This window comes from Aulostomus chinensis, chromosome 24, assembly GCF_037954235.1.
Source record: "Aulostomus chinensis isolate RoL2024-O1b breed Wild chromosome 24, RoL_Achi_v1.0, whole genome shotgun sequence".
Classification (NCBI taxonomy): Eukaryota; Metazoa; Chordata; class Actinopteri; order Syngnathiformes; family Aulostomidae; genus Aulostomus; species Aulostomus chinensis.
In genome coordinates, this window is record NC_141343.1 from 17,869,860 (window position 1) to 17,897,500 (window position 27,641).

The following is a 27,641-nucleotide window of genomic DNA, read 5'->3' on the forward strand; positions in this document are numbered from 1 at the left end:
GAACCATAACAACTAAGACCGCTGTGAAGGCCTTGACACCGTTCATTTTGGAGTTTGGGTTACTGCCAATGATTCAGAGTGATCAGGGGTCAAGTTTCCCATCCTGCATGTTTGCAGCAACCCTCCAGCAGCTTTATATTAAGTATATAAATCTCTGCTTATCATGTTTTTCATAAATAATGTGGTATCATCCGCATAATGATGAGAGCAGCTGGTTCCAGAGAGGGAGTTCCCTCCTCAGCTTGAATTATTCTGCATTCCGTAGAACTCAGAGGTGGGACTTGGTAGTCCTCCCCCCTGAAGCTGGGACGTCAGACAAAGTGTTTCTTTCGAGCAAACACTTTGTCTGTGAGTCTTCTTTTTCAAATTGAACGTCAAACAAAGTTAAACAGCCTGGAGCGGCTCAGGCTGATCAAAGGGTGTGGTCGCCTGCCAAACCAGTGTGGCGGTCACATGGTCCTGCTGCTGTCACACCGGAGAGTTCATCCCGGCCGACTCAGTGCTGCTGGGATCACTGCATCACGAGAGGGTAGGAGGACGTGTTCAGAACACGGTGCTGCTTCATCAGGTGATCGCCTTGGCCATCAGCGGTGAAAGGGTGATGCGGTGAGTTGTCTCTCTTCAACTCTTGCAGCCTCCGGTGGTTTCACTTCCTCAACAGCCTGAAGAGTTTCAATATCAACTCATATTTGAACGGATTCAGAAGATTTTCAAAGTTTCACATTTTAAAATTGACTTCCTGAGTGTGACTGGCGACCTGTCCAGGGTGAACCCCGCCTCTTGCCCATCGCCTCTGGGTTAGGCTCCACCCCCCGCGACCCTTGACAGGAATAAGCAGAAGAAAATGGATGGATGGACTTCCTGAGTGTGTACACATTAAATGGCAGGCTTATCAAAAAAACCTACTAAAGTTCCATTTCTCATGGGTCCCAATCACATGACAGCTGGCGGTTACTTTTGTTGTGATGCATATTTGAGTGTGTGATGTATCGGGCCAGCGAGAAAAGCTGCAAACAGACTCACACCCTCTGCAGGTGGTTAAGGACAAAGCCTGCTGGAAATGAAGCTCCGCCCCCAACCATCCTCCATGGTGAAACTAAGCAGAGATGCAGAGAAATTGACATTCCAAACAAGGTTGGCTGTCAGTTTGCTTGCACGCTAAAATGGCCGATAGGTTCTGTGACGCAGCGTTTGTTGCTGGACCCGGGAGTCTCTGGAGTGTCAGATTTAGAATTCTCATTTGAATAAGGTTTCCAAAACGTTCTTTATGCTGGTACCATTTTTCCAGAGGACGATGGAACATGTGGATGTTTGAGTCCCATTTGCAGAGTTTAGTCCCAAAACATAGCCAGAACTCAACCGGTAAAAAAACAATATTGATTGTAAAACCTGGCATCACTATTTTACCCAATAATGCAAGTTTGACCACACATCACGCCGTTGAACCAGCAACCCCCATGGCGAAAGATTAGAATTTCTAGTGTCAAATCTCAGTTTCAATTTGAGCTGCACAAATGAAGGGGCAGGGCTAAAAATGATACACACACACACACACACACACACACACACACACACTACAACCTCAGATGGTGTTGCATCTTGCCTAAGGGAATTTCCGTGGTGGTAATGAGGAGCACCAGCATCTGTATGGTGCCATCTTGTGGCTGTAGAGGACAGGGTTGCTCTGGATGCCACCCACTTTGATGTCTGCTTTAACACATGTATCATTGCATCTCAGATGACCCTTCACTTCTGTCTCATCTCACAGGAAGAAGATGATTGGCGGGATCCTTCTGTTCATCAGCCTGACTTCCTGTGGCACCTGTTAGTCTCCGCCCTCCCTTCATCACCCACTTGTGGTTTGACTTCTGTTGTACAACTGCTGCTTCTACTTCTCCCAGTCTGACGTCTCATTTGTCCCTTGAGATTGCAGGAAAACAGGAACACTGTTGACCGTGTTGTTATGTAGACGAACCCTACTTGATCAGGTGTCTGTTAGCACACCTCACTGCTCTACAGCAGACCAACTTGTGCTAGCCAGGCTAGCCAATGCTAATTAATGCTGGCTAATGCTAACCAATGCTAGGTAATGCTAGCTCGCAATTTAACATAAGTTTCATACCAGCATAACCTTTCAAAGTAAGAGCTTGAAGATTACCCTTTTGTGGGTGGAGTCTGAAGGTGTCTGTGTCCTCACTAGGTGGGTTTGACGTCAATGTGATGCAGGCGTCCTATCAGGCTGAAGAAAATGGCAACATCACACTGGAGTGGATGTTCACGGTCACGCCTAACATGTCCTTGAGTTCTCTGAGGATCTACTGTCAACTCTTCACCAACAACAGCGTCTCCATCCTCTATCATCTACACCACGGTGTCGAGGTCCCCGAGTCTCCTGCTGGACATTTTGCAGGACGAGTCCAGTGTGACATCAACATCATGACTGAAGGACGAATCAGCCTCCGTCTGTCCAGGCTGCGGACAGACGACTCGGGCTCGGTCCAGTGCCGAGTCCTCACAGACCACGGCGGAGATGCTGGAGAAGGTCACCTCAACGTCACCGGTGAGAGACGCTCATGTGAAGGAGCCAACATAGGACGGGACGTCCTGGAGAGTCTGCAGAGCCAATGAATATCCCAACTGTTCACAGAACACTGGGGAATTTTCTTAAATCGCCTGATTCTGAAGGTTCCCTGAATGGCGTCAGGACAAAGATGCATTTTGGTTCATTTTTGGTCCCATTGCAAGGTAACAAATATGCACATCAAATAAAGGTTCCCCAAGGATGTTCTATGAACACTAGTGAAGAACATATACGAGTTCCCTCTCTTCACTGGTCCCACAAAATTTGTAGGTTTTACAGGAACCAAAGTACTATTAATTTTTGGTTCTACTCAGGTTCTCCATCCCAGAACATTTGAACAGTCTTAAAATAACATGAGCGGAACATCAGGTGCAGTTGAAGGTTGCCGTGGTGACAATAACTTCCTCAATGTTGTGTAACAGACAGGTGTACGGTACCTGTGATTCTGCTCTGTCACTGGCTGCTCCTCTGGCCGCTGGTCGTCCTGCTGACAGTCCTTTAGAACGTGGAATAATTTTCCTTTTCAAATCGAAGCACACTGACAGTGACATCGCTTGCCACTTTTTGGTTGGTGTTGTAGGCGTGGCCTCACTCAGGACTGACCAGTATTTCATGTCTTCACAGCCGCTGCAGTTGGAATCGAACCTCAGGAACAAACAATGACACCAAAACCAGGAACTCGGAGGAAGATGAACCTCTACACAGGACTATTACTGATGGCGGCGGCGGCGGCGGCGACAGCAGCAGTCGCTGTCGGCTACTTGATGTCAACGTTGCTGATTTAAAGCAAATTAGCCTTCAACATCCCATTTCCTACCCTACAGCTGACGGACGACATCGAAAATAACCTGTCAATGACCATGACATCAGGGCGTGCGTGTGTGGGTGAGGCTCAAATGTATCTTGGCAAGCAAATGTTTTAACTCATTTTTGTGGATGTTTTTTATTGAGTGAAAACGTTGCAGCGAAGTCACAAACATGAGCGTTTCCATCAGAAAGACAAGAAATGGCACCGTTTCTGCTCCATGAGCTCCAGCACGTTGAACTGGTTCAGTATCTCCACGCATGGAACTCAGGTCAACCACTACCACCATTGGCAACAACAAGAACACAAGAAGGAACAACGACAACCATACATTTTATTAAAACACTCGTACCTAGAGTTCGGCCCAGATGGTGCATGCGTAGAACTGTGAATCAACAGCTTGAGATGTTCCACACACTTGTCAGTTATAGTGCTCCAAACCGTCATGAAGAACAAACTGTGCATTTAAAGGAATGAATGTCGTTCTTCATGACTTTCCAAGCACCGTGCTCCGGGTGAGAACACAAAGGTTCTGTCGTGGCAGCAGTGGCAGAGTCGGAACTGCCAGTGACGAAGACCAACGGCCCCAGAACCCAGAAACTAGATACTAAAAGAGCTTTGATCCCAACGTTCCCCTCCACTGCATTTGTCAGGTCAAGAGTCAGAATGAGGCAATGTTCTCATACACGTGATTTTTTGAGTCAGTTGCTGTTTGATAATGTTGAATTTTATTGTGATAATGACTTTTCCCCTGGATTTCAACTATTTATCTCATAAATGAGACTTTTTAATCTCATAATTTTAAGTTTTGTCTCATTCATTCTTCTTTTTATCTCATTTCGTCTTTCTCTTACTCTTAATTATGAGTATGACATCCTTTTGGTTTGATCTCCCCACCAAGGCTTACGATGACTGACCAGGGTTCTATTTTTTTCTGGCATCAACGAGCTTCCACACATACGACATGTATGAGACTGGGAATTAGAAATGCAAATGTTGGTAGATGTTCCGCATCACAGTCGCAGCTTCCATGTAGCTCTTCATCAGTGACGCTGCTTTGAAGAGGAGGCTGGAGATGGGGGGCGGGCAGAGGGAGGAGCTTCAGCAGCCTGGGCAAGCTGGTCGTATGGCGACGGCTCGTTCAGGTTGATTTCAACAAATGGGTCACCGGAACAAAACGCTACGAAGACAGAGAGCGAGAGAAAATTCAGATTCCCCCAAATGAGTGTGTGTGGAGCCTTGCAGGCGTCCCACAGAAACGCCTCTACCAGTTGGGAACGCGGACATTGACTTATGACGAACTGGAGTTTCTCCCCTAAAACAATGAAATGTCAGCAGTTGCTCTGATACTGACTTCTGTGTGCATGTGTATGATTTATCCTAGTGTTTTCTCTGGCACAGTTTTGATGAAGCTGTGTTTCTCTCTCAGATGTAGTTTCAGCTTTTTAGCAGCTAAATTAGCAGAGGGTCATCAGCATAGAGATAGACTCTGCCTGTTACCTTTGGCAGGAACGGGAAGACTAAGATTTATTGATGTCAGTACTGTCTCACACGGATTGTTGATGTTTTCATTCTCCACGCCGATGACTTCAGACAGCAAGTTCATGTCGAGCTGCTCGTCTGCCGGCTCATTTGTTTCACTTCTGGGTGATGTCATCCCACCGTTAGCGTCCATCTTCCCCTGCCGAGCTGCAACATTGAGATGAAGTTTTCTCAGAATTCATAAATTCTAAAACGTTGACTATGAAAACATGAACATGAACGTGTATCAGGTAACTTTAACCATCAATAGGGTGAGAAGTTCATTGCATACATAGACTATATATTATCCTACAGGGCGGCCTGGTGGAGCAGTCGCCCCCCAGCAAGAAGGTTGTGGGTGGAGCCCCGGCTGCAGCACGGGGTCTTTCTGGGTGAGTCTCCATGTTCTCCCTGTTCCTGCTGGGTTCTCTCTGGTACTCCAGCTTCCTCCACAGTCCAAAGACATCAAGAGGGACCAGGTTAATCCAGACTCTAAATTGACCGTAGGCGTGGCTGGGAGAGCCAATGGTTGTCTGTCTCTATGTGTTGGCCCTGCCATGGACTGGTGACCTGTCCAGGGGGAAGGCTGCTGGGATAGGCTCCACCCCCACCACCCTCAACAGGAGAAGAGGGGGAAGATGGAGGGAGGGAGGGATGGATGGGTGGATGGATGGGTGGATGGATGAATGGATGGATGGGTGGATGGAGGGGTGGATGGGTGGATGGATGGATGAATGGATGGATGGATTATTCTACAGAATATTACAGTGGTCCTATATTATTGCAGTTTTCTGCATCCCATCAGCTCTCCTGGGTACTCGTACCTCTTACTAAAGGACCGTGACAGTCAGCTGACTGAGTGTAGACATCAACAGCATCTGTATGTACATCATTTTTCAGAAAATTGTAAAAAGGTGAAATATGTCCTTCCATATTCTGGGAATACTTGGAATTCCGGGACACCTCAGTCTAGGTTCGTTACTCAAAGACAATGTAAAGTTGTTGCTTTGTGGAAGCACCGAGTCAGATAGAGTTGTTTTCCTGAAATCACTCATTGTCACACTATTCTGAACATATTCTCTTTTTATGTTCTACATATTTATTATGTTCTTCGTTGGTTTTTTCATGTGGCAAAGTCACTCCCCAATTATCTGCATCTCGCGAGGTGCTTCAGTCTTTGTGCCGCTCTGGTGTTGAGCCTCATGTGGAGACCAACACAACGCTGAGGTTCCACTCTAGAACCAGTTAGCATAGATGCGATGATATCAGACACTGGGAATCCACTCAGTTGATTTGTACCGTCGTCATCTGACTGTGGCGTTGCGCCGTTGGCCGTCGGAGGCACTGTCTCCTCGCCATGAGCAGCCGCTCGATCTGAAACCACAAAAATCGAGTCAGGACATTTCCTGAATGTTCTTCCAGTTGTAATTACAGTGACTTCTCCTCTTCAATTCTGACTTTTTAAACTCGTTTCTGCTTCTCGTCTGATTATTTAGACTTGTCTGAAAACTGTGACCTTCCCTCAGAATCATCACGTTTCTGATCTTATTCTTGTCTTGGGGGTGTAAGGGGAGAGGATGTTGTTATGATGCCATGTGAAGCCCTTTGAGACAAACTGTTTGTGAAAACGGGCTCTACAAATAAAATTGCCTTGCCTTGCCTTGCCTTGATTGACATACATGGCCTTTGTCATACGCCATCATACGCAATATGAGACAGGAAGGAAAACAGAGGAATATGAACGCCACAAACACACCGAGGTCATCCAGGTCCACTGGCTCAAATGTCCCCGTGGCTTGGCTGGGGTGATTGACAGCCGGCGGACGCTGCAGGTCGAACGAGTACGTCTGAAGAAAGAGAAACTCCAGGTTAGGGTCTGATCATGATCTGGCAGCCACCAGAGACTCACGGCGTCCCTCTCACCCTGGATGCCCTTCTGAGGAGGAAGAGGATGGTGATGAGGATGAGGATCACCAGGAGGATGAACACCAGGATCACATAGTCTGGAAAGAGAGTGAGTGAGTGAGTGAGAGACTGTTAGAAAGTGAGTGAGTGAGTGAGTGAGTGAGTGAGTGAGTGAGTGAGAGACTGTAAGAAAGTGAGTGAGTGAGTGAGTGAGTGAGAGACTGTAAGAAAGTGAGTGAGTGAGTGAGTGAGAGACTGTAAGAAAGTGAGTGAGTGGGTGAGTGAGTGAGTGAGAGACTGTAAGAAAGTGAGTGCGTGAGAGACACTGTAAGAAAGTGAGTGAGTGAGTGAGTGAGAGACTGTAAGAAAGTGAGTGAGTGAGTGAGAGACTGTAAGAAAGTGAGTGAGTGAGTGAGAGACTGTAAGAAAGTGAGTGAGTCAGTGAGTGAGTGAGACTACGAAAGTGAGTGAAAGAGTGAGAGACTGTAAGAAAGTGAGTGAGTGAGTCAGTGAGAGACTGTAAGAAAGTGAGTGAGTGAGTGAGTGAGAGACTGTCAGAAAGTGAGTGAGTGAGTGAGTGAGAGACTGTCAGAAAGTGAGTGAGTGAGTGAGAGACTGTAAGAAAGTGAGTGTGTGAGTGAGAGACTGTCAGAAAGTGAGTGAGTGAGTGAGAGACTGTAAGAAAGTGAGTGAGTGAGTGAGAGACTGTAAGAAAGTGAGTGAATGAGTGAGTGAGTGAGAGACTGTCAGAAAGTGAGTGAGTGAGAGACTGTAAGAAAGTGAGTGATTGAGTGAGAGACTGTAAGAAAGTGAGTGAGTGAGTGAGTGAGTGAGTGAGTGAGTGAGTGAGTGAGAGACTGTAAGAAAGTGAGTGGAAGAGTGAGTGAGTGAGAGGCTGTAAGAAAGTGACTGAGTGAGTGAGAGACTAAGAAAGTGAGTGAGTGAGTGAGTGAGTGAGAGACTGTAAGAAAGTGACTGAGTGAGTGAGAGACTTTAATAAAGTGAGTGAGTGAGTGAGTGAGTGAGAGACTGTAAGAAAGTGAGTGAGTGAGTGAGTGAGAGACTGTAAGAAAGTGAGTGAGTGAGTGAGAGACCGTCAGAAAGTGAGTGAGTGAGTGTATGAGAGACTGTCAGAAAGTGAGTGAGTGAGTAAATGAGTGAGTGAGTGAGAGACTGTAAGAAAGTGAGTGAGTGAGTGAGTAAGTGAGTGAGAGACTGTAAGAAAGTGAGTGAGGGAATGAGTGAGTGAGTGAGTGAGTAAGTGAGTGAGTGAGAGACTGTAAGAAAGTGAGTGAATGAGTGAGTGAGTGAGTGCGTGAGTGAGAGACTGTAAGAAAGTGAGTGAGTGAGCGAGTGAGTGAGTAAGTGAGTGAGAGACTGTAAGAAAGTGAGTGAGTGAGTAAGTGAGTGAGTGAGAGACTGTAAGAACGTGAGTGAGTGAGTGAGTGAGTGAGTGAGTGAGTGAGTGAGTGAGTGAGTGAGAGACTACAGGAAAGTGAGTGAGTGAGTGAGTGAGAGACTGTAAGAAAGTGAGTGAGTGAGTGAGAGACTGTAAGAAAGTGAGTGAGTGAGTGAGAGACTGTAAGAAAGTGAGTGGAAGAGTGACTGAGTGAGAGACTGAAAGAAAGTGACTGAGTGAGTGAGAGACTAAGAAAGTGAGTGAGTGAGTGAGTGAGTGAGTGAGAAACTGTAAGAAAGTGAGTGAGTGAGTGAGTGAGTGAGAGACTGTAAGAACGTGAGTGAATGAGTGAGTGAGTGAGTGAGTGAGTGAGTGAGTGAGAGACTATAGGAAAGTGAGTGAGTGAGTGAGTGAGTGAGAGACTGTAAGAAAGTGAGTGAGTGAGTGAGTGAGTGAGTGAGTGAGAGACTGAAAGAAAGTGAGTGAGTGAGTGAGTGAGAGACTGTAAGAAAGTGAGTGAGTGAGTGAGTGAGTAAGTGAGTGAGTGAGAGACTGTAAGAAAGTGAGTGAATGAGTGAGTGAGTGAGTGCGTGAGTGAGAGACTGTCAGAAAGTGAGTGAGTGAGTGTATGAGAGACTGTCAGAAAGTGAGTGAGTGAGTAAATGAGTGAGTGAGTGAGTGAGACTGTAAGAAAGTGAGTGAGTGAGTGAGTAAGTGAGTGAGAGACTGTAAGAAAGTGAGTGAGTGAATGAGTGAGTGAGTGAGTGAGTAAGTGAGTGAGTGAGAGACTGTAAGAAAGTGAGTGAATGAGTGAGTGAGTGAGTGCGTGAGTGAGAGACTGTAAGAAAGTGAGTGAGTGAGTGAGTGAGTGAGTGAGTGAGTAAGTGAGTGAGAGACTGTAAGAAAGTGAGTGAGTGAGTGAGTAAGTGAGTGAGTGAGAGACTGTAAGAACGTGAGTGAATGAGTGAGTGAGTGAGTGAGAGACTGTAAGAAAGTGAGTGAGTGAGTGAGTGAGTGACTGAGAGACTGTAAGAAAGTGAGTGAGTGAGTGAGTGAGAGACTGTAAGAAAGTGAGTGAGTGAGGGAGTGAGTGAGAGACTGTAAGAACGTGAGTGAATGAGTGAGTGAGTGAGTGAGTGAGTGAGTGAGTGAGAGACTGTAAGAAAGTGAGTGAGTGAGTGAGTGAGTAAGTGAGTGAGTGAGAGACTGTAAGAACGTGAGTGAATGAGTGAGTGAGTGAGTGAGTGAGAGACTATAGGAAAGTGAGTGAGTGAGTGAGTGAGTGAGAGACTGTAAGAAAGTGAGTGATTGAGTGAGTGAGTGAGTGAGTGAGTGAGTTAGAGACTGTAAGAAAGTGAGTGAATGAGTGAGTGAGTGAGTGAGTGTTCTTCACCTGGAGTTGACGTAGGGACATCCACCTTCATCTGGTAAGGTGTGGTAGAGTGAGTGTATCCCGTCTTGTCCTCCGTTGTTTTGTCTTCGTCTTCATCGCCGTTGCCCGTGGTTTCACCGGATGGTCCCTGTAGCATAAGGTTAGGGTTGGAAAGCTATTTGATGAGCTGCAGCATCACTGTGAACAGAAAAAAGGGTTGAATGTGTTACCGTGACGATGGCTGTTGATGCTGTTTGCTCCGGAGACAAGGGAGGTTGTGTGGTGTTGTTAGTTTCAGTTTGAACCTCTGACAGCCAGCGTGGATTTGCAGGGGTGAGCGAGGTGGAATCTGTTCCAGACCAGACACGACATCAGATACATTCTTGTCAGAGGGTGCATTTTTGTAGTCTAACAGGAAGTTAGAATCGTCATTGGTTCCTGCATAGAAAAGCCACTGAGCGCGTCATAGAACAGAAGCTTAGCATCTTACATTCATGGTAGCCAGAGAACGTATTTCAGGTCACTGACCAGGAGATGAGGAACCACCTGTTTCCAGGCTTGAAGACTCATTGATGCACATTCTACCTCAACCCTCACATGCTAACAACACAGGATAGACGCAGCATGTGGTTGACAGCATCACCATAGCAACAAGGAAGCAGGAAGCAACACAGAGCCTCAAAACCGTACTGTGGGTCACACCACAAACACTCAACACCCCCCCCCCCCCCAAGCACAACAAGATGGCAGTCCCACTGGCAGTCACTGGTTCTTTCCAGCATACCTGTGCTCCCATTGGTTGGTTGGAGTGTTTGATTGAGTCCTTTGGAGACGCTGCCAGAACTCCCTGTCAGAACTGAAGAAAGACACAGACAAACAGGTGTCTCCTGTCAACATGTTCAGTCCACACGAAAGAAAGGTGAGAAAAAGTTCCCCGGCTGGGAGGAAATGTCTCCGTCACATCAACGGTTCATTTCTGAAGGTGTTCTGTTAAAAACTGTCTGGACTCCATTTTACTTCCTGAGTGAAAATGATAGCTTGAGCCAGAGACTAAATGGAGGTTCTGACAGGGTCGCTGGATAAATCCGCTTCAAATGTTCCACAGGAACATCTTGGAACACTGCGATTGGGCAGGAAACCACAAGGCCCCTGCAGCTGTTGGCAAACATCAGATTCATTCACTGCTTCTTGACTCTGAAATGTGAAAAAAGAAAGCAGCGTTTGAGATGGGATCAGGTTTGATGAGCTGAACTCACCGAGGACGAGGAGGCCCAGCTTCATCATCGCGACCAACTAAATTTAGATCTATGTCTGGCAGATGATCATGTCTCTCGTCCTCTTGCTGCCATCACTTCTTCTTCTCTGACTTTGTGCTTCCTGGTCTCTGATCCACCTGCTCTAAGCCCCCCCCCCCCCCCCAACTCTTTGTCAGCAACAGGAAGTGAGTCATCAAGCACAGGGAGAGAGAACCACAACATCACAACTATTATTTCAGGTTCTTTTGTTTCTCTACATATTCATCAAATTAAATAAATATTTTTTGCATTTCATTTTCTTTTTGTTATTATTTGGACACAAGTTTATCAAACTTAGTAGAACAGAAGCTTCAGTGGAGTTGAGAACATCTCCATCCCTCCATGTTCCCCCTCTTCTCCTGTTCAGGGTGGTGGGGGTGGAGCCTATCCCAGCAGCCTTCCCCCTGGACAGGTCACCAGTCCATGGCAGGGCCAACACATAGAGACAGACAACCATTGGCTCTCCCAGCCACGCCTACGGTCAATTTAGAGTCTGGATTAACCTGGTCCCCTCTTGATGTCTTTGGACTGTGGAGGAAGCTGGAGTACCAGAGAGAACCCAGCAGGAACAGGGAGAACATGGAGACTCACCCAGAAAGACCCCGTGCTGCAGCCGGGGCTCCACCCACAACCTTCTTGATGGGGGCCACAGTGAGGACCACTGCTCCACCGGGCCGCCCTTGTAAACATCTCAGTATTTGCAAATCAACTTCCTGTTAAATTAAAGTCTTGGAGTTGCCCCCTGCTGGTCAATAGATAGAGGCTCAGATCTGAATGTACTTCAAAGCGACAGCAGGTAGGACAGCTGAAGTTCTCCTGAAGGGGACAGTAGATGTCAGACATCCTGGGGGCTGGTCTATGTTTTCAAAGCAACGCTGATGTGGTTTACATGATTTCAAAGAATATCTGAAAATTAGGCTGGGACCACAATGTCCTTTCAATGGGAGGGAAAATGACCTGAACTCGGCACAAGTTAAAAATGTGTCAAATGACAAGTAGAAAAGACAATTCAATAAAAAATACACAAATGAGACACTTTGCATCTGATGTTGTTCAACACTTCTTCTTTTTTTTAACATTTTCTTTTATTTTGCATTGGAATCTCAGAAGTAAGGCTTTTTTGTGTTGTGGCTCATCAATCCACCATGTGTAACTTAGTAGCAAGAAATGTCTGGTTTTACTGGTTAGAATGGTCTCAAACATGAGCAGATGCAGCAGTGTGCGCTGATGTCGAAGTGTGCTTGCAGGTACGTGTGTTACACTGCTGTGAGCAGAAACCTCTCTCTCCAAGGAGTGCTCATTCTGCTGAGACATCATTTAACTGGACTGCAGAAAGTCATCAAACGTGATTCAGCTCATGGTATTCAAATACAGCTAGAGAGGAGCTTGCTAACTAGTAGCTTGCTAGCTGGTAGAAGAGGTAGCTTACCAACAGTCAAGCAGGTCTGGGGTTAGGGTTGCCATACATTGAGCCAGTTACATACTGTGCACCATATAGCGTCCTCTACTGGCAGTGCCGGTGGAGCACGCGAAGCAGGCCAGAAAATCTTCTGAACAGCAGATGATAAAGGACAGATTAAAGGAACGGGGAATGCAGAACACTGCTGCATGACCATGGTCATCTGGTTGGTGAGGCCTCTGAGCTGGATGGGAGTGTGGGATTACGATCTGTGTGAAGCGTGTTCAGTGGCCTGCTGTCCTCACGTTATGTCCACACTGTCACAACTGTTGGACAGCACGTTGCCAGGGGTCCCCACTGATTCAATAACAGTAACCAGATGCTTCAGAAATGATTGCACAAAAAAGAATATAAAGGTTTCCTATAAATCTAGAGCAAAAATTTATCCTCAAAATAATCCAATTATTTCTACCACTAAATATGATTAATAGTCAATATTCACATCAAACGACATGTTCAAGTGCTTCCAGGATCATTCATTTGCATCATAAATACAGACAAATAAATGATTGTGTGATTTTCATTGATTTGCTCTTCCATGACCATGCAGCTACTCCTCGGCGGCGGTGCCCAGTGCAATGCTATGTTCCTGTGCGATGGCCGCCAGCTCTTTCAAAAACTCAGCGTACAGGATGATGGCAAACACTCGGCTCTTTGCGTGAGGGGGGATGGTTGGACATGGAGGTAGAGGAGCTAGCAAGTCTCTTAGTGAACCGTTGAGGAGAGGCGTGCCCACGGTGTTGTCCCCGCTCTGGAGGCTTTCTGGAAAACACAGACAACTGCTGAAAAGTCTGTCACCACCTGGTGGCTACTTTCAGAAGTACAGTTTCCATGAACATCATGACTTATGATTTCCTCCATCACCAAGACAACATCCATCCATTGTCTTCCACTTATTCCTATAAAGCATCGGGGGGGGGGGGGGTGGAGCCTGTCCCAGCAGCCTTCCCCCTGGACAGGTCACCAGTCCATGGCAGGGCCAACACATAGAGACAGACAACCATTGGCTCTCCCAGCCACACCTATGGTCAATTTAGAGTCTGGATTAACCTGGTCCCCTCTTGATGTCTTTGGACTGTGGAGGAAGCTGGAGTACCAGAGAGAACCCACGCAGGCACACCATGCCTGAACCTGGACTTGAACCCGGAACCTTCTTGCAGTGAGGCAACAGTGCTCACCACTGCACCACCGTGCCACCTAAGGCAACATCCATTTCCTCTTAAAACGAGGTACTGGATAATGTCACAACAAACGTGAAGCTGCATTCCAACTGTTTGCAACCTCGTATCTGTGGAAGCCCAGGATACATTTCATCTCCATGTCTGGATGATGGCTGCTTCCCCCATAGATTTGACTGTGATTTAATTGGAATAAAGAGAGAAAAGTAAGGATGAAATAAAGACGTAAAGATGGTGATTTGGACGGGTATGAATTCACTATTGCTGCGGTCTGTTGCCATGATAACCAGCTAACAACTTTGCTTGTTTTCTGTATGGACTTCTGTTTGATTTTAACATTTTCAAATTTTTTAACCCAAACACTAACCCCCAACCCGAATCATGAGATTTTGATATTGTTTCATCGCTACCAACCTCTCATCTTGCTTTCTTGGTCTTTGGCCAACAGGAACCTCCATGCCTGGGCGACCAGGGCCGGATATTCCGGTCTGGCCTCGATGTAGCGATCTATCTGACCACCAACCGACACCAGCACCTTCAGAAGATACCACATAGTCATTTGACATCCAAGAGCATCAAACCATACCGGACGTCTGTGAGGTGCCATTACCTGGTACAGTGTGCACACAGGCGACGAGCTTTCAGTGCTGAGCAGGAAGGTTCTCAACAGAGGCTGTGGGTACGATGCCAGCTGTGCTAGGATTCCCGTCACCAGCAAGTTCACAGAAATAGAGTTTTCAAGAAGGTTCTCCAGGCGCGACAACAGAACACTGATGAATGGACCTGTGGCATCATGGGGGATCTGATGGTTAGCCTTCCAGCAGCTTTGTGTTGCTTTTGGTTTTTTTTGTGATGATTGCACCCTCTAGAGGTCATTGCTCTCCTATTCTGTTTCAACACCAATTTGGAAATTAAGCTTTATTGTCAAAGATGAAGCTACATACATTTTTTTTCATGGAGCTGTTAGCACATTAGTTTAAAAGTTTACAAACTGGCAAAATTATCAACACAACCTCTAAGTGATATATTGAGATATGTGATGAAGCTAGCAAGCATCCATCTTGTCACACCATTATGGAGATGCTAACGAGCTTCTTGTATGACCTCATATGTAGCAACAACCCAGACATAGTGACATCATTTGAACAATCCAACAATGGTTCTTTACTGCAGCCTGATGACTTCACAAGCCACACCAAAAACGTTTTGGTTCTTGCAAATATAGAGCTGATCTACAACATAGAGACAACATTTTCTGTATGAATAAGTTCATCCATCCATCCATCCATTCATCCCTCCATCATCCATCCATCATCCCTCCCTCCCTCCCTCCATGTTCCCCCTCTTCTCCTGTTGAGGGTGGTGGGGGTGGAGCCTATCCCAGCAGCCTTCCCCCTGGACAGGTCACCAGTCCATGGCAGGGCCAACACATAGAGACAGACAACCATTGGCTCTCCCAGCCACGCCTACGGTCAATTTAGAGTCTGGATTAACCTGGTCCCTCTTGATGTCTTTGGACTGTGGAGGAAGCTGGAGTACCAGAGGGAACCCAGCAGGAACAGGGAGAACATGGAGACTCACACAGAAAGATTCCATGCCCGAGCCTGGACTCGAACCCGGAACCTTCTTGCTGTGAGTTGACAGTGCTGACCACTGCTCCACCTTGCTGCCCCTAATAAAATTCAATAACAGACTATTTATTACAAAGGTGATATTTTGTACATAACCACTATGGGACAGTGTGTTACCACAGAGTCCACCCCTTTTGTGATAAACATGGAAATGCTAACTTCTTTAGCATGAACCCCAGCCGCCCTCTCAAATGACCACCCAGTTTATGTTTCAACCATCCCCAACACTCAGAAGATTCTGGAACAGACCAAACATTGGAGATTCATTCGACTACTGGCTGAAATTAGCACTCCAGAGAGGAGGATGACCTTCAGCTACTTTAACTCAATCCTACCATTGACATTATAAACAAAGTCTGTCGCTCTGTTTTTTTCCAAGACATTGAAGTTTTTGTCTGTTGGTAGGAACTACAAACTTTAAATTTCATTGCATCAACAAACCTGTAAATGGAACATCATGCCTCCTCCTATCCTCTACTTCTTCCCCTTGCATCTCCTCTTCCTCTTCGCCATCCTCTCCATCATCCAAACTAAAAACATATTCTTCGTTAACACCTTCCTCCTCCTTCAGTCTGTGCTTCAGCACTTGGACCCGCCTCCTAAATGTACTGATGTCATCCGGGATATCATCATAGTCCGGCTCCACCCCTAAAGACAGCATCAGCTCATGATATTGGGATAAGAAGTTGTCATTGTTGGCAACTTGGTGACCAGGAAGAGAGTCTGTTGTCAATAACGAAGAATCATGTAACTCTGATTCAACGTGGCTGTTGGCTGAAGTGTTTATGCATGGTTGCATATTAGTCATGGGATCAAGCACCTCAGTGAAGTCACCCAGGTTGCCCACTAGCTGAGATGGCGCACTGTCTTTGTGATCTTGTTTGTCAATGATGTTACTTTTTGCACTGAACCCACTGGTGACTGGACATTCCTGTGGCTCCACTTCAACTGCCATCTTGTTTGGCACATCTTTTCTGTCCCCTTTCCTTCTCCTCATCTCCTTGCCATAATCCTCATTCCTTCTTTCCTCTTTTCCTCCATCTTCGCTCTGCCTCCTTGTTGACATAATACTATGAACCGCGTCCATCACTGTCCTCCCTGTGGTTGTTAGCATTGTTGTCACTGTTGTCATTGCCATTGCAGTAGACACTTGCTGGGTGTTTGGGATGCTTTCACATGACCGTCGATTTGCTGCCATGATTTGTTCCAAAATGGCCACCTTTGAGTCTTCCTGGGCAACAAGATCATAGACCAGAACATCATCCTGAAACTCAGATTCCTCCACATAAGCACCATGCACAAGCTTGGTGGCACTACGTCGCATTTCCTGGATGTGCCGAGGTGGTAGAGGGGGCACAGGTGAAGGAATGCACCCGTCAGCTGCATCGCCATTAAGGACCCCTGTAGACATTGTGTCATCATCCGCAAAGATGTCGTCCCACTCCAGTTCCAGTACAGAACTGGTTCTTCCAGCCTGATTGCCTGTGGAGATGGTGTCCAAGGAGGAGGGTGTCGGGGAGAGGATGGAAGGGGGCAGAGTTACACCCACGGAGCAGATGGAATCACTCTTGATTCGCTGCATTATCGCTTCCTCATTGATGATGTCACCACATGTATCAGAGCAATAATCCTGAGGGGGCGGGTCAATGCCGTTATATGGCGCCGACCACTGATGGCATGCCCTGCAGGACAAGGAAAGAAACAGCAAATCAAACTGATGTCTGTCTCAGTCTCCGTGGTTTACTGGACAGTTAAACCCTGATGTTTGCGGTTGTCTCCCTGCTTGGTGTTCAAACGCCACAGCAGGAGAGGAAGAACTTTTGTCAGATCTGTGAAAAGACTTCATATACGGAACGGGTTCAGGAGCAGGTGGGGTATGTTGTTCACCCACCATTTGCCTAAAATACCAGCGATGTAGAGTCGTGTATTTTATATGTAATTGTCACTCTCTCATGACTGTCCTTTTTGTTCCGTAGGAAGACCATAATTAATTTCTTTGTATGATATTATACATTATTTTCCTTAATAAGGACACTTTTTACTTTACTGAAATCCTTAAGACAGCTCTTTAGTTAACAGATGTTATTTTTGGCTTCTCTTATGGTACAAAGGAGAAGAAACAAGGTTGACTGTTGAATTTCTCTTTAGACAAGCAATGCTGGCACTACACCTGAGTAGAAAATGAAAATGGACCAAGGAAGGAGCGGGAAGCCTTTACTGGTTTTTAGGTTCCTGAAGGTGTGAGCATGAGACGCTGGTGAGGTGAAATATTTAGAGGCCCTGCACGGTGTCAGACGTCTGTAGCATTACGAAGGAATACTTTATTGGACGACTTCATTTGCAGAAGAGTTGCTTTAATTTAATTATTTTGTAATGTAAATATGACAGTCACAGCGTCAGTCTCATCTCAGTCACAGTCACTCTCTATTTCTGTCTCAGTTTCTGTCTCAGTCTCTCACTCAGTCTCTGTCTCAGTCTCTGTCTCAGTTTCTGTCTCAGTCTCTCACTCAGTCTCTGTCTCAGTCTCCGTCTCAGTTTCTGTCTCATTTTCTGTCTCAGTGTCTGTCTCAGTCTCTCACTCAGTCTCTGTCTCAGTGTCTGTCTCTGTTTCTGTGTCACTCTTTATTTCTGTCTCAATCTTATAGTCTATCAAATGTCTGGCAGTAAAATGTTCTCCCAGAATTCCAAGGACATCTGTCTTTCTTGACCTGACAGAACCATCGTCCTGGTTGGGACGGACCTGTAGGAGGCGGTGATGGCGTGGCGGGCATCCCAGAGGTACTGGAGGTAGTTTACATCCATCAGGAAATCAGAGCTGCGACAGTAACCAATGCTCTCTGTCACGTCTGACATACAGGAAGTAGGAAGTAGACTGTTAACGGCATGTTAATATGTTGTTGGCATGTTTCATGTTGCTGGTACAAACCGGCTCCTTTGGGCCAGTGGATGTGCTCCAAGGTCGTGCTCGGGTGGTATGCGGGGCACCATGATGGCAGGAGGCGCAGGAAGGAGGCAGCACCACGGGAGTAACAGTCTTTGGTATTCAGGGCACAGCGCTGCTTCCTGCTCAGGTGGCTGCCAGGAATCAAATATCTGATGACACACAAATGCTGCTGGTTACCTTGGATGGACATCCTGCTCATCAACATGTTGATGTTATGGTGGCCAGCAGGTGGCACTGTGCAACCTCCCCAACACCTCAAGAGACATACAGGGAGCTGATGCTAGCGCTCATGGATTTTAGCTTTCTTGAATGTTGATGGTGTGAGGTTCAAGTCCAGTGGCAGACAATGCACTGACACATGTAGACAGAACTACCCAACAATCTGAGGATGATGGTCGTTTGTTCATCTACTCGCTTATCCACAAGAGGAGACACAGAGACGTCAACAATACAACGTTGGTGCTGAGATGCAATTTGACACTGGGGGACATGGATCCCATGATGCGATTGGCAGAGAGACCATGTCAACACAGGTGTAAAATAAAGATTTGTGACTTTTGTGATTTGTTAAGGTGAGGCTGCTGTTGGCAGGGAACATGAGATCCCGCTAGCGCTCACAACTTATTCATCTTTATGTGGATAAAACAGCCACAGTTTTAAGGTTTTTAACTCCAACATTTTCACCGAAAGAAATCTGAAGATATACGTTAACAGTACTTGTACAGTAACAGAAGTATTTCTCTACTTTCTGGTTGGATAAACATGATTAAAAAAGGGAAAAAACAAAAATGTTTTCATGTTTTGAAGTTGCTACAGCTGTTGAAAATAGAGACAAAGACACGAGTACCAGCATCTCTCTCTACCAGGACAGTTGTCATGTCCTCCAACTTAGAAATATTTCTTAGCTAGAAAGTTACTGAACAATTAAATATTTTCCAAATGCAATTGTTTGTTTTCATCAACAGAATCAATAAAAGAAAGTTTACTTAAAGACGTCTTAAGTGGTGACCCATCATAAATATTTATTCTGCATTCTTCGATGCTTTTTGTTTAGTACAAGTGTGAAACCAGTTTTTAAGTATGTTCATGTCAGATTGTCCTGAACTGGACTGCAAACAACAGTATCATCAGCATATTGACTGACATTACAGTTATTTGGGGATCATTGTGCGGTGAGAACCAAGGGTAGAACCTTGGTGGACACCCTCATCACAAATCGAGCGTCAACCTTAGTTCTGTCAGGCCGTGGTAGTCAAGCGCTATTGGCTTTCCCATCCATCAATCAAACTGATCGATCAGCTGATCTACAGCTGCTCCGCATCAGCTGATCAAATCCCTCGCTTCTGATTGGCCCCTCTCAACTTAAATGTCACCCAGCCTCAACTACCGCTCTGCTAGCTTCTGGCTATGCTGCTCTGCCCGCTGTCATCTGCTGTCATCTGCTGTCATCTGCTATCTGCTGCTGCTGTTATCTGCTGCTACAGTTGCTCCTGCTCGCAGCTTGCTACCCTGCACCTCCCCAGCTCCACCTCGTGGTGTATACATGGCATAGATCGTTCCATGTCATGTTGCTGCTCTGTTCACGGGGGTATGTTTGCTCTTCCAGTCTTAAACTGGGAGAACCTTCCCCCACGCTGCTGGTCCCCTGTGTCATGGTGCTCATGAAAAATTATCAGGGGACTCCTCTGAGCGGAGCTGTACTGCCAATTGTACTACAGTATAATAAACAAATCAAGCTCATTATCATCTCTGTGTTTCTTGACGTGAATGAACCTGACAGAACTAGCGAGACTGACCTGAACACCAGCTGCAGCATGACGTCCTCGCAGAAGAGACCAATCAGACTCCTGAACAGGGCCAGAGACACCGTGCCTAGCTGAGCAACACACGGGAGGAGTTAAAGCTCATCTGACTGACATTCATGGGTCATGGTAAAGAGCAAGCATCACCTGAAACGGAGTGTTGACCCTGCTGACCAGTGTGTCCAGGATGTGTACATGGTCGTGCATGTGCAGCAGAATGAAGGACAAGAAGGTCTGAAGGAGTGCAGCTTCTGAGATGGACCGCAGGAACAGATCCAGGTAGGCTGTGGTTGTCATGACTTCCTCCACCGTCAGCTGCACACACACACACACACACACACACACACACACACTGCTGTTTCCATCCCAGGACGTGATGTTTTGGAGGGTCAAAGGTTAACTGAGCAGACGCATAAAATCGTCATGCTGTACTTGTAGTTTCTGTCAGAATCAGGCCAGAGTAAGGTGTCATACTGTTACGGGATACTGAGGTATGCTAACACCTCCTATCCACCGCCATTCATTGTGCTAAAGTCACTAGCATGATTCTTAGCTCTGGGGACGGTGGAGAGTAAGAGACTAAAAGTGGTCATGTCCCTCGGGTGTAGGACACTAACTTGGTGGGGTAACCATGAAGTACACACGAGATTTTCTGGACGGTTCTCCAGTCGAACCCTCAGAAGGGCTCTTCTTCCCCTTCTCTGTCAGGGGGCAACAGTGTCATCAGCCAGGAGTAAAGAGTTGTGCTACCTTATGCAGAGCAGGCGCAAGGACCGGCACCAGGAACCCGTTGTAGATGTAATTCAGCAACTGAGAGCGGATGGAGGCGTGAGCAGCCTACCAGAGAGAGAGAGAGAGGAGACAGTCATAATTACTGCATGTGTGTACAAGTGTGTGCAAGTGTGTGATTGTGAGTATTTTACATTGGTTACAGCGCTGCAGAAATCCAGCGAGTGCAGGAAGTGGACGAGAGCTGGAACCTGTTGGACCAAACACAACATAGGAGACGTATGTATCTCATCGGACAGGTCATGAATCCATAGAACTCCTGTACTAGTTATCCTGAAGGACTTCTAAGAAATATGATTTGGAACATTAAATATGCCATAAAACAAAACATCATAAAGCATGGATCAGGACTTGGTTGGTACAGGTTGGTGTCGTGGTTACCTGCTGCCAGTCAGCCTGGTCCAGGCGGTGCCAGTCCTCACTGTAAACCTGCAGCCTAGCAGGAAGAGACGAGTAGAGACCAGACAGACCCGTGGCGAGCACCTGAGGACACACACGTCATCATGAACCATGACAGCGAGGAGACGTGTCACGGTTCATGTGTCTCTGAGGAGTTTCAAGGATCAGGTGATAAGCAGGCGTCAAACGGTCGTCATGTCAGTTTGTCATTGACTTCAAATGTGCAGCTGCTACTGTTGCTATGGTTACAGCTTCATGAGGTCATTTAACCTGACAACTGTTGTTGCCACACAAGACCCTAACCCAGAGTTAGACCTCATGATTTACAACTGCTGGAACCAGCTGCAGGTGTGGAACCCACCAAGGATGGTGAACCCAAGGAGGACTTCCTGATCATGAAGGACCCATCAGCTACCAGCCCGAGACCTGCTCCCGCACCACATGAAGCCTCTGTCAAGCACCATAGTGGCTAAGATGAACAGCAACATGGTCCAAGACATGAGCAGGTCCAGAAAGGCAGCGGTAGCAGCACCAAGGGAGCCCAGCACCAGCAGGAGAGCAGGGAAACATCCAACATCAACAGAACCTCAGAACCTTCATCAAAAACTCAACGGAGCTCTGGAGAACAAGTCTGGAGAACCACCCAAAGCTGCACAGGTGAGCCTCAGGTGTTACATACCGAGGTGATGCACCGTCCCTGCTGCACTCCATAGACCTGAACCCCTCAGCCACATCACCACTAGGACTGGCAACTGACCCGGTTCTGAAGCGGATCCACCACCAGTCTCCTCTATATGATGAGATCCAGCTGTAGGCAGGAATGAGCGAGAGATGGACTCACTGATCCACATCACCAGGGTCTACAGCAGCAGCACCAGAACGTCATTCAGACTGGATCAGTGAGGTCGGATGGTACCAAAGAGAGGGAAGCTGATCAGAACCAGGAGGCTGAACCTCCAGAAGGCGGCAGATGTTCAGAACGGCAACAAGAACCTTGGGATCCCCCAGGCTAACAGAACCCTGAGGAGGCTGAAGGAGGTCGGCCACAGCCAAACACCTCCATAAGGTCAGGAGGTCCTGAGAGGTCCGCTCAGGGGGAGGAGCCAGGGGGAGGAGCCAGGTCTGTACCACCAGCACAAAGCCCTGCCTGTCACCAGATCCCCCGCTGGGATGATCAGCTGCCAAAGGAGGGGGTGGAGGCCCCTGAAGCTCCTCCCCTCAGCCTCACCCCCTCAGCCTCACCTCGAAATATTTGAGTCTCTGTGAACCTCCGTAGATCCTCCAGTGTGTGTGTGTGTGTGTGTGTGTCTGTGAGTGTGTGTGTGTGTGTGTGTCTGTGAGTGTGTCTGTGTGTGTGTCTGTGTGTGTCTTTGAGTGTGAGTGTGTCTGTGTGTGTCTGTGAGTGTGTCTGTGTGTGTGTCTGTGTGTGTCTGTGAGTGCGTCTGTGTGTATGTCTGTGAGTGTGTGTGTGTGTGTGTGTGTGTCTGAGTGTGTCTGAGTGTGTCTGTGTGTATGTCTGTGAGTGTGTGTGTGTGTGTGTGTGTTTGTGTATATGTGTATGTGTGTGTGTGTGTCTGTGTGTGTGTGTGAGATTTATACCGTGTGACCACACTGACCTCAATCTTTATGTGGAGAGCAGATTAGTAAATCAGGGTGAGACTGGATTAGAACATCTAACCCTGATTGGACGGCTGCCCAATTGCTATCAGGACTTGAGACCGCTGCCGTTACCACAGCTGCCGTTACCACAGCTGCCGTTACCACAGCTGCCGTTACCACCATGCCCACCACCTACGTGCCCGCCACCGTGATCACCCCCCCCCCATTCTTTAGCTGTTCTTTCCTTCTGCTTGTGCCTCCGTACCTGAGTGTTCACGGCCAGCAACGCTTCCGCCCTCTGGAAAGGGTTTGAGCCATGTTTGCGGTTCCTGGCTGGGGTATGACATCAGTGTTTATGTCACAGGGAAATAAGTGTGTGTGTGAGTGTGTGAGTGAGTGTGTGTCTTACTGGACAGAAGTATGTGTTCTCAGCGATGTGGTGAGCGACTCGAGGCTCGGATGCTGACAGTGACATGATGAGCAGCAGAGCGTCTCTGGCCTGGCGACCAACCGAACCCTGTCTGAGACACAACAGCCCGTCCTGACGCTCATGGTCCCCACATGCATGTGCGTGTGTCTGTCTGCGTGCCTACCTGTGTGTGTAAGGGATGAGCAGGGAGAAGAGTAGGAAGTTGGCAGCTCCCTGGTCCTCACTAGTATGGAAGAACAGCTCCAGAACGGAGGGGTCTTTGACCAGCACCACACACAGCTGGTTCAGCAGAAGGACAAGCTCCGCCTCAACCACACCACCACCACTGTCTGCAAGAAACCACCGAGTGAGACACCATTAGACTGACGCAAGCTAGCAGGACCCTCACTGACTCACCAGCTCTGGTGCCAGCGCAGGATGCCAGCAGCATCATGAGTGGGCGGAGGACCGGTTTGTGGTGCAGGAGCGGCTGGCGGGCCTGGGCCAGAAGCATCTGGTACATTCGGAGCTGCTCCACCTTCATGTCCTCTGTGAACTGCCGCCGCAGGCTCCACAAGAAGAGCCGCTCCAGCACGCCATCCAGGACCACTAGCTCCAGGATGGGACCCATGGCTCCGCCTGCCGGGATGTGATGGGACAGGAGTTGTGGATAAGACTTTCATGTTCTACCAATGAAGTGAGACAGATGACAGATGTCATGTGGTAACCCGGTGCGAGACGGCGGATCTGAACCCCTACAGGTTTTTCCAATTTCCTGCCCGGTGAAGAGTCTCAGAGTACAGAGTGAGTCACCGTGTTCGTGGCAACCATGAGGTCACGTACCGTAGAAACAGAGCGCCAAGGAATGGGATTGACTGAATTTGATCATTGTTCACTCCTGAAATATTCCAGGACATTTACGGATAAGTTCAGGAATATTTGGAACCCTTTTGCAATCATTTCCTCCAGCCGTCTCTGCAGTGTTTGTCTCATGGATATTAAAAGCATGGAGGACAACCCTTTGCTCCCGTCTGGTCTCACCCTGCCCTGCCTCTTCCTCCATCAGCAAGAAAAGCATGTGTTCCACGTAGTTCTGGACGGCGCTGGCTTCATCGGCTGGGATCTGACCCAGTCGTGATGCTCCTGAGCCGCTACTGCCCGCATGACCAGACAGGAAACTCAAGGCACCAGTGGCACTGCGACCCGGTTCGTGTTTTTCCAGGATCTTCACAACCTGGAAGACACAAAGAGACGGACGTTCCTCGCAAGTTCAGGAGCGTCCACACCCTCCAACAAGCCTCCAGGAACTGAGACGGAAAAAACAACTGAATAATTTAAAACCGCAGGAATCTGTTTCTTTGTGTAACTTCAATTGCTTGAGCTCAAATATTTCATATATGAAGTGTTAATAAAAAATGTTGTACATAAATAGAAAAAAATCAAATGAAATAACAAAAACTATAAACTGTAAAACTGGAAATGCACAACAAAAATAAGAATATAATCTGCTGGAACTTTTCTTGACCTTTGACCTCGACTGCTTCAGATGGGGACACACACAGGCACACACATACACGCACAGAGGTGATTACGGAAAAGCACGAGGCTGAGTCGACGGCGATGGCGCCCCGGTTATTGGCGCCGCCCCTGTGCGTACCGTGTGGCCGCGCTGCTGCCAGGTTGAACTGGAGGCACTTGTGTCTCCTCAGGAGCGGCGCCAGATCTTACACACCATTTTAGCTCGACAGCTCGTCAGCGGGGACACTCACGCTGAATTATGGGAAACTGCATGACAGATTCATCATGACTGCTCCTCAGAGACTGTCCTTTTTGTCTGGTGGAACCGGACGTCTGAGTGCTAGGTCCAGGCCAGACACCAGCCTCCAGGCCTGCTCGACTCCCGATGAAGGAGGGTTGAATGTTACCAACTGGTCAATCATCAGTCCTGATCTGTGACGGTCAGGGAGCTCACCTGTGCCCAGTGGTTCTTAAAAACAATCATGCATGTCTCCGGGTCCACTCCTCGCAAGGTGAGCGATTGCCGCCTTTTGCCCCCAACAACCACCGAGGCCATCATTGTGACTTGCGGTTGGGCCAACAATCACATGATCGAGGCGGAGGTCAGGGGGACGTGCTGGCGGTCTCAGCCCAGGATCAGGCTCAGGCCCCGGGTTCTGAGGGCAGGTGTCCGCCTGCAGGGTTGGAGGTGCTGTTAATTGTATTCCAGGATAAAATGAATTTACATTTTTTTATTGTTATTGAGCTTCAACTCAAAAATCTCACATGGCTTCACTTTATTTGACCAAGTTTAAGTTTGTACATTTGTATGTCAAATAAAGTGAAGAGATGTGGTTCCTGGAGTGGCAGCAGCACCAGCGACGCCCTCCTGTAGAATCTAAACATCCAGTTCCACCCTCCACCCACCGGAGAGCTGAACTGGAAAAGGAAGTAGGGGTTGTCAGCGGCAACAAGTAAACAGGAAGAGTGTGTCCCCGTCCCACCAGAGGCGTTCCAGGACATTCTATTAATTCCCCGAAGGAGCACTTCAACAATTCTGTGTCCCCAGCGCCAGCACAGCTGGACGTGGCCTCCAGCTGTGCTACAACCCAATCCCCCCAACACACACACACACACACACTCACACTCACACTCACACACACACACACACACACACACACACACACACACACTCACACTCACACACACTCACACTCACTCACACAGCACAGCCCGAAGGGGCCAACATGCTGTGCCTGATCATGTGTCTGATGATATGTTAACTCTTCCCATCTACTCTCATCCATTGTGCTAAGCTAACTAGCGGTTAGCTTCTGTGTGTCCTGAGCACTGACAAGTCAGCGTGTGAACGAGCTTTAATCTGAGATGAGACGGTGAGGTTTAATCCCACACTGCTACTGTGTGTGTGTGTGTGTGTGTGTGTGTGTGTGTGTGTGTGTGTGCGTGTGCTTAATCCATGACTGTGTGACGGCATGTGACTGTCTGGTTTTGGACACACACACATACATGCACAAACACACGCACACACAAACGTACACACACAGACACACACACACAGACACACACACACACACGTACACTCTCTGACCTGGTCTGAATTAATTTTTTTGGTGGGTTAACCCTAACCCTAACCTAACCCTAACCTAACCCACCCTAAACCCTAACCCTAACCCTAACTCTACTTTATCAAGCGTCATACCCACGTTGAAGGCCGCTTCAGCACGCTAGAGGACAACAGAACACGGCGTCCATCTGGAGGAGATGATGTCCAGCAGCCTGTAAGACCACATGACCGCCGTATCCCTCCACGACCGTATGCTGGACCAAGTTACTGAGACACTGCTAAATGCAACCTTCAACCTTTGAGACTTACAATGTCCATTTTTTATTTTTTAAAATCTTGTCACGACTGCCGTGTGAATTCTGAGCTAACAGTGACCTTTGACCTTTGACCAGAAACACAAGAAACACGGTTCACAAGACACACCTGGCATCATTTGTTGCCTTTGGAAACACCCGCCTGAACTACGTCAGCAGAGCTGGACTGAGGCGTCCACAGCTAGAAGCTCCACGTGTGATCATGGAGACAGAACTTTTACAGGTCTGAAAGTCTCTCCAGGAAAAATAGAAAGATGCTGGTTCCCTGTGGAGGAACCCAGTCTGAGAACCCTGGAGAAGGAACAACATTTTCAATGAACTAGTATTTGTTCTACACAGAAATGATCAATTTTACTCTGTCATTTTATTGATGACCAGAAGAGGAATGTTCCGAATGAAGACCTCGCAGTCATCTGTCAGCCTGACTTACAGTCTATGTGTGGTCAGCTGAACCGCCACAAGGGTCCAGTGATGTAGCAGCAGCAGCCAATCAGATCTTACCTGGCGGGAAGTTGCTCTCTGGGTTCTACTCAACTTCTTCTTCTTGCTCTGTAGCAGGTAGAACATAGAACTCTTTATTCTCCCCTCTGAACTCAGCTGCTCTCTCAGTCTCCTCTGAGCCTCAACTGCCAATCACTGGCTCTGGCGGCTCGGAAAGCATCTAGCCACGCCCTCAGAGTGTGAGGCCACGCCCCAAGGGTCTGTTTACTGCATGAGGATTATTCTCGTTCTCGACTGAGATTTTACTGGTGGAGACCGACACACATGCACTCGGATTAAAGTGCTTATAATCCTTGTACACCTCAGAATGAAAGTGGTTTCCTGGCCTGGAGAGGTGTTGTTGTCCTACCATTCATGTCTTTGGAAGGGTTGCTAGTGTGACTGCTGGTTTGATTGATTGATTGATTGATTGATTGATTGCTATCAGACTTGCTGGCAGGGAGCATTCATGTTCCCAGTGAGTTCTAACAGAGTTCACACATTTTTTTTTTAAATTTTGAACAAAGCTCCTCTAAGGAATCAGTCAGAAGCATCGATGTCACTCCCGTAATCACCATGGAAACCAGGTTAGCTGTTAATACACCACCAGAGCTGCAGAACAACCGTCAGGTCATGTGGACGCGTGGCGGCCAGCAAATCATGAGGTCAGTCTGAGT

The 27,641-nt window shown here is 47.6% G+C and overlaps 3 protein-coding genes across 8 annotated transcripts; 1 reads left to right on the forward strand and 2 right to left on the reverse strand.

The window, feature by feature from the left end:
- The first annotated feature begins 1,590 nt into the window (after nt 1–1,590).
- LOC147239065 (uncharacterized) lies at nt 1,591–4,381 on the forward strand. Its single transcript, XM_086197101.1, has 3 exons — nt 1,591–1,824; nt 2,201–2,560; nt 3,206–4,381. The coding sequence occupies exons 1-3, from the start codon at nt 1,776–1,778 to the stop codon at nt 3,364–3,366; spliced, it is 570 nt and encodes a 189-aa protein (XP_086053227.1). The 5' UTR covers nt 1,591–1,775; the 3' UTR covers nt 3,367–4,381.
- LOC147239066 (uncharacterized) lies at nt 3,514–10,966 on the reverse strand. 2 transcript variants are annotated; one of them, XM_086197100.1, is made up of 9 exons: nt 10,840–10,966; nt 10,368–10,439; nt 9,814–9,932; nt 9,605–9,731; nt 6,831–6,910; nt 6,664–6,754; nt 6,207–6,281; nt 4,938–5,075; nt 3,514–4,566 (listed from the first exon to the last, which is right to left on the reverse strand). In XM_086197100.1, exons 1-9 carry the CDS (start codon nt 10,865–10,867, stop codon nt 4,430–4,432), a joined length of 867 nt encoding a protein of 288 aa, XP_086053226.1. In that variant the 5' UTR covers nt 10,868–10,966; the 3' UTR covers nt 3,514–4,429. The 2 variants fall into 2 exon arrangements, 1 of the variants encoding a protein (XP_086053226.1); XR_015111759.1 differs by lacking the exon at nt 3,514–4,566 and having other exon boundaries at nt 4,957–5,075; nt 5,200–6,281.
- Nucleotides 10,967–11,791: 825 nt separating this feature from the next.
- LOC147239067 (FHF complex subunit HOOK-interacting protein 1A-like) lies at nt 11,792–27,116 on the reverse strand. Of its 5 annotated transcripts, XM_086197379.1 has the most exons (18): nt 26,986–27,099; nt 26,594–26,775; nt 25,061–25,280; nt 24,130–24,322; nt 23,506–23,727; nt 23,273–23,438; nt 23,089–23,200; nt 21,063–21,164; nt 20,816–20,872; nt 20,643–20,729; nt 20,040–20,207; nt 19,887–19,966; nt 18,073–18,239; nt 17,887–17,992; nt 15,588–16,828; nt 14,126–14,298; nt 13,930–14,050; nt 11,793–13,099 (listed from the first exon to the last, which is right to left on the reverse strand). In XM_086197379.1, the coding sequence occupies exons 3-18, from the start codon at nt 25,163–25,165 to the stop codon at nt 12,888–12,890; spliced, it is 3,312 nt and encodes a 1,103-aa protein (XP_086053505.1). In that variant the 5' UTR covers nt 25,166–25,280; nt 26,594–26,775; nt 26,986–27,099; the 3' UTR covers nt 11,793–12,887. The 5 variants fall into 5 exon arrangements, with proteins under 5 accessions (XP_086053508.1, XP_086053505.1, XP_086053504.1 ...); XM_086197378.1 differs by lacking the exon at nt 26,594–26,775 and having other exon boundaries at nt 26,986–27,116; XM_086197381.1 differs by lacking the exons at nt 11,793–13,099; nt 26,594–26,775 and adding an exon at nt 13,166–13,691 and having other exon boundaries at nt 26,986–27,116.
- Nucleotides 27,117–27,641: the final 525 nt, after the last annotated feature.